At 49.8% G+C, this 10,465-nt stretch overlaps 1 protein-coding gene across 1 annotated transcript in view; it reads right to left on the bottom strand.

The window, feature by feature from the left end:
- Positions 1-10,072, bottom strand: part of NXN (nucleoredoxin) — a gene marked incomplete at its 5' end in the record, with an annotated part of 14,795 nt that extends 4,723 nt beyond the window's left edge. The window contains 5 exons of the mRNA XM_010017913.1: positions 1,134-1,313; positions 7,276-7,382; positions 7,927-8,027; positions 8,438-8,571; positions 9,955-10,072. Of these exons, the coding sequence (XP_010016215.1) occupies positions 1,134-1,313; positions 7,276-7,382; positions 7,927-8,027; positions 8,438-8,571; positions 9,955-10,072 (640 nt within the window). The remainder of the gene's footprint in view (positions 1-1,133; positions 1,314-7,275; positions 7,383-7,926; positions 8,028-8,437; positions 8,572-9,954) is intronic.
- Between the last annotated feature and the right edge of the window lie 393 nt (positions 10,073-10,465).

The following is a 10,465-nucleotide window of genomic DNA, read 5'->3' as shown; positions in this document are numbered from 1 at the left end:
GAAAGAGCGAGAGCCATGTTATCAGCACTGCAGAGAAGGGCGTGCTGCTCACAGAGGCCATGTGAGGAAGCAGGACACGAGCCCTGCCCTTGGCCAGGCCCCCTGCAAAACACCAGCAGGCTCAGGGCAAGAGGGGCTTCTTCAGCAAACCCCTATCACAGCTCCGCAGAGCGCTCCAGGGACAGCCACACTCCCCCAACAGCCAAGGACGTCTTGGTTGGCTCCTCAGGATGCTGTGCACACCCCTCTGACATCCCCCAGGGCTCAGCCTGGAGCACAGCTCATCCCAGCCACGACCTGATTTAACCGTCTGTCGCTGGCAGGGAAGCAATGAGGAGCAAGCCAGCTGTGCTTGGGATGAGCTCTGGGCCTCTCTCCAACTGCAGGGGAGCTTCATGTGTGGGTCAGCAGTGGAAGAGGGACAGGAACTAAGGGGAAAAGCCTGCCCTGTCCTGCAGCCAGCACCCCACAGAGGGAATAACCAGGGACCAGCATAATATGAAAGAGGCTCCTCTGACTTTTACAGCCCCACTCAGCCAGGGATTCAAGGCCCGAGCTGTGGTTTCCAGCACAGAGCTGTAATCTCTCCCAGAGATGCTTCCTCTGGAACATCACATGTGCCTGAAGTCCCTGCTCCAGAAAGGCTTTTCCCATCTCCATCACCACCAGCTATGACAGTGTATTTCTTGTACTCTTGTACATCTACTCAGCATTCTTCTCCACAGCCATCATTAAAGCATCTTTGACGTGGTCACTCCTCTCCACTGCAAATCACTACTCCTCAGGTTGCTGGGTAGGAACTGCAGGAGACCCATGGGCACATGCAGGCTCTGGCAAAGCCCTGTGAGCTGCAGCAGCCCGTTTCTATGGTACAGGCAAGGCTCCAGGTCTGTCAGACCCCTTGAATCCCTTGAAGGGACTCTGTGGGGACCTCTCTCTCTTCAGGGCCTCTCTGGACATGTGAGCACACAGCAATGGTCTTGGTGATGAAAATGGGCTGATAGCCCTTCCTAAGGACACTGTCACCACCAGAGGCAGATTCTCAGCCCCACGGCCAGCTCTAGACAAGCTGGCAGATAGCCTAGCCCCCTTCCCGAGCACAGGCTCTGCTTTCAAAGCAGAATGCTCCATACCTACAAAGAGAACGAGGCAGGGGCCCTCATTCAGCTGCACAGCGTTGGTGTCCGTCAGCTCCAGCACAGGTTTGGGGTGCCAGGGGAACTCGCGGCACTCGATGTCATTCAGCACCTCCACCCGCCCCTGCCGCGTGATCACGTCCCCCTTGGAGTCCAGGACGATGAGCGTCGGGATGCCTGTGGAAGGAAGAAAAACAAGGGGGATCAGCCAAAGTGTGAGCTGGCCAGCGACAGGGTGTGGGGAGAAAGGCCTTTTCCTATCGCCTCCGGCTCTGGCAGGAGCCCAGCGAGCAATACTGCCTCTCTGCAGCTCAAGCAGAGCAGGAATCAGGGTCCGTGGATCCTGTTTCTGTCCTAGCAGAGCACTGTAATTCAGCAGCCAGAGCAGGAAGCTGAGAGACAGGCTCTGGCACTGCCTGCCCTTCCCAGCCCAAGTGCAGGCAGGGGTCACTGCCATGTGGTGCTGACAGATGCAAACCCACGATACCATGGCAGGGACCCTCTTCATCAGCTCCCTCTTGCAAAGTGCCAGACAGACGTGCTTCCTGCACACAAGGCAGAGCATCGCTGCCCTGCAGACACTACCACCCCAGTGCTGAGATGTGGCTGCTGCTGGAAAAGCTTGGTCCCCAGCTCACAGGAACACACACAAACCTTCTTGCAGGGTGTTCCGTAGGCAATGGCAGCCAGGAAGCAGGGTGTGTTCCTTCCCAGAAGGCAGGCCATGTATTTTAGCAGCCACAAACTCCTCCACGAACCCCCACATCTCTCCAGCGCTCAGACCTGATTGCCCAGCCGTTTCCAGAGCACAGGGATGCATCTCATACGTCATGAATCACGGTGACTTAGTGCTCAGGATCATGCCTGGGAATACCCAATACCCGCATCTCTGCAAGTGGAGATGGAGCAGGATCATACACGTTAATGCCAGCAGACTTTACCATGTGTCTCACTGCGGACATCTGAAGAGGTTCTGACCCTTGGGAAAAAGCAGCATTTTGGCCCAAGCTATGGAGCTGGAAAGACCCATCATAAAGGAGAAGCCGTTATAAGGGAGGAAACGAACTTAGCACGAGTCACTTATCACATGTGGCTGCGCTGGCAGTGGGGCAAGGGGGACACCAGCTGGTGCCTGTCCCATCTGAAAAGGCTTTCCAGCCACAAAAAAGCCAACAGGAGCAACTCATGTTAGTGACTTCATCTGGAAAGCACATCATTCCTCGCTCATCAAGGAGACAAAGAAACATTCCACAAGGAAGGAAGAGGGGAAATTTTGAGATCAGGCCCCAAGAGACAAAGTGACCAGTGTGAGTGCCAGGCACTGCTGTCTGCTGCTCATTTGCTCACTATCCAGCATCTCCTCCTCTACCCAGCAACATACCCCAAGCCACAACCAGCAAACTGAGGCAACTCAAACCCTCCTGCCCTCACCCAAAGATTCACTTTAAAGCTCTTTCATCAGAAACACCCTGCAGAGCCATTCTCTGCGCAGGGGGAACCCAGCGTGCTTGCTTCTGCCAGACTCCTGGCACTATGCTCGCATGTTTGTACAACAGTGGGTTACTCAGAAGCCCTCTGAATTCTAGGCATTTCTCTAGGAAATACATGGCCATCTGTCTGTCCCACGCCTGCCTTGCAGGTCCGGGCGAGCGGCCGCATTCCCTTCATTCCAGCTGCTCACATTCCTGCCACCACTGCGCGCTGGGGCTGTGAGCACCAGGCTGGTGCTGCAGCAGCGCAAGAACGTGCCCAGTGGCTGGGCTTGCAAATCCTAAGGGTATGCCAAGAAAACCATTTTTTATCACAAAAAGGCTTATTCATTCATTACCTGCTGGTATCAACATAGCTCTAGGGCAGGGATGGTTTAACTGACTAAAAGGAATTGGGAAATCTTACTCTGGCCCTATATCCTTCAAGGCACAAAGAGCTGCTGAAGCCAGGAGAAGCAGCCGGTGCTCAGCATCTCACAATTCAGATCTATATCCTTATTTAGATTTCCAACTCTGTCCCAAATACCTGCTTTTCCATCCTCTCCAGACCTGCATTATACACGAGGGACAGGCTAGGAACATAGGTTCATCTCAGTATCCTGCCTAACCTGAACAATGCAGCATACCAAGGCAGAGACTTGAAATAAGCTTTGCTGGTCTGGGAAAATGAAGGGCTTGATTTAGACACCGATTGTTGCAAGTGTGATCCCACAGCTATCAGGGACTTCATTTACTACTCAAAACATTCCAACTTTACCTGATTGTGTGTGCAGAAACATGCACGCCAAAGCACCCAGCCACTACAACCTCCAACTGCAAATACAAAACTGACTCAGAAAACAAAGACTCTTTAAGATAATTCATCCTGGGTTTAGCATGTTCAGGAAACGTAAGTAACACATCAGAAAACTTGGGGCTGGGTTTTCAGCCTTTTAGGAGGTGAGTGACATGTGCTAGGTCAATGTCTGCGCCTTTTACCCTGCATCAGAGGTTTATCACCAGCCACAAAGCTCTGGTTTCCTTTCTGAACCTGCCTGGCAAAGGCTGAGGCTGCCACAACCCATCTGCTCCCAGTCCCAAACATCACTGCTGTGCCTCCTTCCTGCACATCCCTGGCTGAGACTGAGGGGTTAGAGGACAGAGCATTAGCTGGCTCACAATGGCATCCCATAGGATCATCCTTGTCTTCTGAGGTGAACCTTGTTACTGCTCCCCTAGCAAACACGTGCTCTTTGCATGGGACACAGACTAGCCAGAGCAGGGAAACTGTCCTTAACTTTATTCACACCTGCTAACCCCAATATTTCCCCATCCGAGCCACTATTTGTTATTTTAGTGCCTCTGGGGGCTTTGGTAATTGCCATGAGTCATAACACCAGAATTTACTTCTCAAGAAGAATCACAGATCAGACACTCTTCAATGAATATTGTATTAGCTCAGACGAAAATTAGCATAGACGGGCTCAGTTTGATTTTATGCATTAGAAAATGGATTTGGTTCCCATGAGGCTAGCATTTTATGAAAACACAAGGGCCAAATGATTTGTTACTGAAACTGGCAATACATTTACATATTTATATATTAAAACCCATATCCGACATGGAAATCTCATCTGCATTCAGTCTGTCGGGTGAGTAATCAAAACCAATGCAAACACTCAGAATACACCAGCTGCAGGATGGGTGGTGGGTTTATTGCTCTTTTTTCACCTTTCCAGAAGAAAGCTCCAGAAACCTGGTAGGAGAATCCTCCTGTAATAGTGACCAGGCTGTGAGAGTGACTTGCAGGTGTCTGGGTTAAAGCATAGAGCAGGGGCGTGGGAACAAAAGGTTTTTGGAAGTTCCCCCAAGGGACTGCAAATTCCAAAGAGGTGTCACAGAGTCCATAAGGAATATTCATGAATGGCCTCCTAGGATCATAGAATGGTTTGGGTTGAAGGGCCCTTAAAAGCTCATCCATTTCCACCCCCCTGCCCCGGGCAGGACCCCTTCCACTAAAGCAGGTTGCTCCAAGCCCCTGTGTCCAACCTGGCCTTGAACACTGCCAGGGATGGGGCAGCCACAGCTTCTCTGGGCACCCTGTGCCAGCGCCTCAGCACCCTCACAGGAAAGAGCTTCTGCCTAAGAGCTCAGCTTAATCTCCCCTCTGGCAGGTTAAAGCCATTCCCCCTTGTCCTGTCCCTATAGGCCCTTGTCAAAAAAAAGTCTCTTTCCAGATTTCTTGTTCGCCCCAAGATACACAATAACAAGGGCTGATTCCTATCCAAATATAAGATTTATGACTGCTCCACATCCCATTGGAAGGAAAGCTAACATCAGGGTATTTCACCTAAGGCAGGACCATGCAGACCGGGAGCTGCCTGCACAACAGAGGATTATTTCTAAGCAGCCACGCCACAAGACATAGCTCTTTTTCGAGATAGTGCTGCGCCCAGAAGCAATTTAATATACGTGGGTACAGTACAGCCCACTGACTGCGCATGGGTTATGAATGGAGGCATTCAAGTAAGCCCAAATAAAGGCCAATAACTCAACTTACATTTCATACCGAGTTTCTGAATGCTGTGAGGGCCAACACAGGACTAAAACAACAAGAGACTTGACTCTCTTGCTGCTTTCCACCACTCAGCAACTTAAAGCAGTCAGGGAAGACAAGCTCTTCTGTTGTTTCAGCTGCCAGCCTTGCAAAAAATGGCAGAGAAATCATCCTACATGCAACACAGGATGGTAACCTGGCCACTGAATGGGCTACATGCTCTCTCTGGTGCACAGGTGCAGCTCCAAAGGGGTTCAACGACGCTTGGCAGCATCAGAGCCCTCCATCTGGGGAAAGGCAGATGGGATTATATGGATCTGATCTGACATTAGGTGGATGATGAGCTGAGCCCATGACATCCAGCCCTGTTCCAGAAACAGCTGGTGCAGCAGCCTGCTGCCAAAGCTTGACTGCAAACAGGCGAGTAACCCAAAGTCAGCACAGAAATCCTGATTCGCTGCCTGTGCAGGGGTCAATGACGACCTAGAGCCCCCAGAAGCAGCACATGGGTTCACGTCCAGCCCTCTCTCTTGTCTGGTGGTGCCCCAGCACACTCCTGCATCACTCTGCTCCACCTTGGACCACGATGGGGAAACAGAGCCCAGCCCAGCCTTGCAAGACCTGTGCAGTACCTGGGTAGGAAGGAAGGGAGGTGGTGGGATGGCAATGCCTCCTGTACAGGGGCAAATTAACCTGCCTCCCCTTTTCAACATGACTTAGTGGGATCACAGTTCAGCCTTGTGGAGAGATTCCCACTCTACAGGAAAACCATAGATAAGCAGAAGGGTTTGAACTGAAACATGCCCAAATCCCAGGGTCAGTGTCCCTGCGAGAGCAGCTGAAACACAGGGGCAATATGGGAGCTACACTGGCAGAGGAAGGGGTCAGGGCACAGGGGAACAGCAAATATTTACATTTTCAGGTCAGCAGAGACTGAAGAAAGACTTTTAAGGAGCCAATGGCTGGAGTCAGAGGGAAAGCTGTTGTCACTGTTTCCCTGGCTACAGCATGCCTGGTGCTCAAGTATCGATGTCTGGACACCTTATTTACACGAAGTCCCAGTGAAACTGGCAGCAGTCCTGCAGCGCTCAGCCGAAACCAGTTTGTGAGCAGGCCGGGAAAAGACGAATGAACTTGGAAAGCTCTTGCCTCATGGGAAAGTAATTAAGCAGCAAATGGATGGCTATTTAAAGCAGGCAAATGGTTATTCTTGGTTTAAGGTCAGGGAACAGAGATGAGCGAAAGCACCTGAGCTCATGCCAGAAAAGGTGTCTGGAGAGGACCCCAAGGAGAGATTATTTCTCCTGTCGCTCTCCCCAAGCTCTTGGCCACCTTTGGCAACACTCCTCCTTCCCTGCAGACCACATTAACACTCTGCCAGCATGCACCCACCTGACCAATATTGCACAGAAACAGAAGAGAAACAGGCACACTGCAGCAGGACCTTTTAACTATATGTACATACATAAGACCTCCTTGTGAGCTAGTCACCTTGCATGTTTCTGTGCTGCAGTATGTCTCCTGCAGGAACAAGGTGCCAGTCCCCAGGGGGGCTGCTGTGTGCTTTTATCATCATGACTCTTTGAAGCCACCCAGACAGACAAGAGTCTCTCTCCTGCCTCTACAAGCAGCCAGGGCTGCTGGAATCCTGGCACTGGCACGTACAGTAAAAGCAAGGCCATGGTTTACATCAAACATGCACTCTTCCGTAATTCATGTCACTAACATAAACCAGATGCCATCTTCCACAGCCTCTGCAGAGAACGATGGCCCGCCTTAACATTACACAAAAGAGCAAGAAAATGAAATTTAAACCTTCAAGAAAAAGCAAAATAAATAAATCAGTAATTAGGCACAAAGCATCTAAGCCAAAAACAGCTTCCAAGTTTCCAGGAAGAATTAGGTTGTTTATGGAAGTCCTGTTTCAACTAACAGCCTGCCTGGCAGGTGGTAGGAATGTGAGTTTGTGGAGAGCAGAAACATGAAGCGGCTCTGCCTGGGGCACTGCGCTTTGCTTTGCTGTGTTTTATTTTAGTTAAACAAGAGGAGACATTACAAATATTCAACAGAAGGAGTAGAAAGGAGAGCTGTGTATCAGTGCAGCCTTTCTTACCTTGTATGCCATAGAGTCGATTCAGGCGTGACCGTCTGGCCTCATCAGCATATGGCACAGCTACCCATGGCATCTCGCTGAAATACTGCTTGAAGGAGTCCTCTGACCTGTGCAAGGGAACAGGGCATGGGATCCAAGTGCCCCTCTGCCTGCCAGGCTTTCAGCTCTTCTCATTAGAAACCTGGCCTGCAAAGCCCTTTATCCCTTCCACCAAAGCCCACCGCTTAAAGGCTGCTGGCAGACACAACCTGCAGAGAGGCAGACCAAATTTGAAGCTGCCAGTCTCTCAAGAAGGGGTCCACAGTGCGTTTTTGCCTGATAAAACATTTCAAACTCTCCAAGGCATCTGAATGTCAACCTGTGGTGACAGCAGCAGCTCAAGCATCCTTCAGACCTCAGACCCACAAGCCACAAAGCAAAATACAGAGCTGCTCCACAGACAGAGCCTGCTCTCAGCCCACCCCTGCCCTTGCTAAACCCCTCTTTGCACTTCGCCACTGGGCAGAGGACTTGGGCAGCCTTTCTGATACCAGAGCCCAACCTGCGCTACACCAAGTCAAATTTCCTCCTCGAACTGAACCAGCAATGCTCACAGCTTCCCAGCCTGGGGGCAGCCAGCTCTGCCTGCACAGGGTGTTAGCACTTCCTTACCTGTCTGCACTAACGAAGAGTATCTCAAACTTCTGGCCTGCCTCCTTGATTTTCCGGTAGGACTCCACCAGGACCCTTGTGAGGCTTCGGCATGGTGGGCACTGCAAAACACAACACATGCATGAGGACACCATCTGCTCTACAGGGCCAGACCCACATCCAGCAGCTCCAATGACCTAGTGACCATGCAAAGACAGACATGACCTCATTTTTGCTGGAGTGCTGGGCCACAGTCCTGAATGTTGCTGAGGTTTATGGCCTGTACATTGTCAACAAAACCTCCTCCATTTTTAAAATCTGACCACTCTCCCTTCTAAAGGACCAGCTGAGGGTGACAGGCCACTGCAATGCTGCAGCTTCTTCCAGAATGACCAGAGCATCTTAACTGCTTCAACACCAACCAGCCCAATGTCTTTACTTTCCCACTGAGCTCTGCAGCAAGAGCTGCAGGGGGATCCCCAGAGCACCCCTGAGCTCACTCCAACTGCTCTGCAAAGCACCTGCTACTCACCCAGTGTGCAGAGAAATAGACCCCAACATAAGAGCCCTCCAGGGCATTGCTGTCTAGCGTCTGGCCATTGTACCTTAGCAGAGGCCCAGCAACAACTTCACTGAAGGGTTTTGGCCCCCAGGGGAACTCCAGACCTGGGGAGGGGTTGGGATGGGGATGGAAAGAAAACACAAAATAGTAACATGTACATGCAGCTTTTACAGTTTCAGGAAGTTCCACTGAAAGAAGAACATCCCACCTTCCGCAAAGATAAGGGGAATCCTATCTGAGGAATCCCACTGGGGTTTATCCCCACCGAAGGGGAATGAAGACCAACTCATCTGTCGGGCACCACCCCTCCTCTGCCTGGAGCCACCTCTTTCTCACAGGGAGGCTGCACCTGAGCCCAAGTCACAGCACCTTTGGCTTGATGAAGCCTGCACTGGTTTTGTGCCTGATGAGGCATCTTTTCCCTATCAACAGCATTTATTTTAACAACAGCAGGCCGGCAAGGTGGTACATGCTCAGGAATGCAGTCAGACTGTTTACTTTATACTGATACTAACCATATATTTTTTATATATATACATATACTTATTTATTTATGAAACCTTATATATGTGTAAAAGATAGTTTTTATATATATTTTTATGTATACATACACACACACATATATATAAGCTAAACTTACACTAACCCTCTGCACCCCAAAGCAAGCATGTGTGTGTACACACAAACAAATGCTTCAAATCATCTGCTGCCAGCTCCCAGAGCAATCAATCTATGCATTCAGCCAGACAAGAGGAAACATCACAGATGGCTCAGGCCACAACATGTACTTGCTGTACAATTTCTGCCACCTGAATTAAAGACTTGGTCACTGTGTTCAGTATCTACTGCATGAAGAAATGTTGAGCCAGCAACACATGTGCATGGACAGACTACAGCAGCTGAACAATGGGTCTGCAGGGTCCATGAGTAAGGGTACACATTTTGCTCATTTTGGTTTTTGCAAATTGTAAGAAGATGGATTTAACATTAATTCCCAGCACACTAGACCTCAGAAATGGAGAACAGTAGCATTTTTCTACTGCATTTGTAAATAATAGAGAATTTGTTATGCTAACAGAGTTTGGTGTCAGTCATAAAGTACCACTCAGTATTCTGGAAGGATTCTACTCCCAAGATATGGAATGTCTGGGCTCTCAGTCTGTCTATCCATGTCCCTCCATCAGGGAAATATCCATACTTAATGTTTCAGTTAGTCTAACTTTTTCTTCATTACCACTCCAGACAAAAATCCCGGAGGGGAAATCTTTGTTCTTTTCAACAAGCAAAACTGAAACACAAGATCTGGCAGGAATGATGCAGAAAATTTTATGCTGACAATAACACAGTGCCTCAATTAAGTTAAGTATGACAATAGTTGTTTGTCTCCCTTCCCTCCTCCTCTGCCTCCAAGACAATTCAGAACAAACTGAAATGAAGAGGCAGCTCTGTGCCCACACTTCTGTGGAACACGAGAGTCCAGGTCTTACCTTCTGGGTCATCTCGGATGACCAGGAGGCCGTTCCTGCAAACCACCTTCCCAGTGGAGGCATCGATAAATATTAGGGAAGGAATGTTGGAAACTCTGTACTTGTTCCACAGCTTCAGCTGTAAAAAAGATTGGCAGGGGAAAGGAGAAAGGTAAACTTGGCAGCGTGAAGAGGAGAATTTTGGAGTCTTAGCATCTTTCAGACTAGAGGTTAGACCTAAGCAATGAAACAGAGCTGGTGCTTCCGTGATGAGTGTGAAGGCATCTCTCCAGAGCTGCAGGGCCAGCTTGGACCTCCACCACCCTCTGAAACCCTCACCATCAACACCATCCCCTCAATACCATAGGTGAGACCACTGTTTGTCTCACATGTCCTGCAGGCTTGCCTGCAAGTGCAGGTAACTCTTCAACTCCTGCTGCATTTGCCTCTTTGCAAGTAAAATGAGGATAATATTTACCATACTTTGAGGTCTTTGTTTAGAAGACACTGTAAGCACAACTACAATGCCACT

The sequence above is a fragment of the Nestor notabilis genome, unplaced genomic scaffold, assembly GCF_000696875.1.
Source record: "Nestor notabilis isolate BGI_N333 unplaced genomic scaffold, ASM69687v1 scaffold25457, whole genome shotgun sequence".
Lineage (NCBI taxonomy): Eukaryota > Metazoa > Chordata > Aves > Psittaciformes > Psittacidae > Nestor > Nestor notabilis.
Note: the sequence above shows the minus strand (reverse complement) of the source record. Positions and strands in the feature narration are given on the sequence as shown.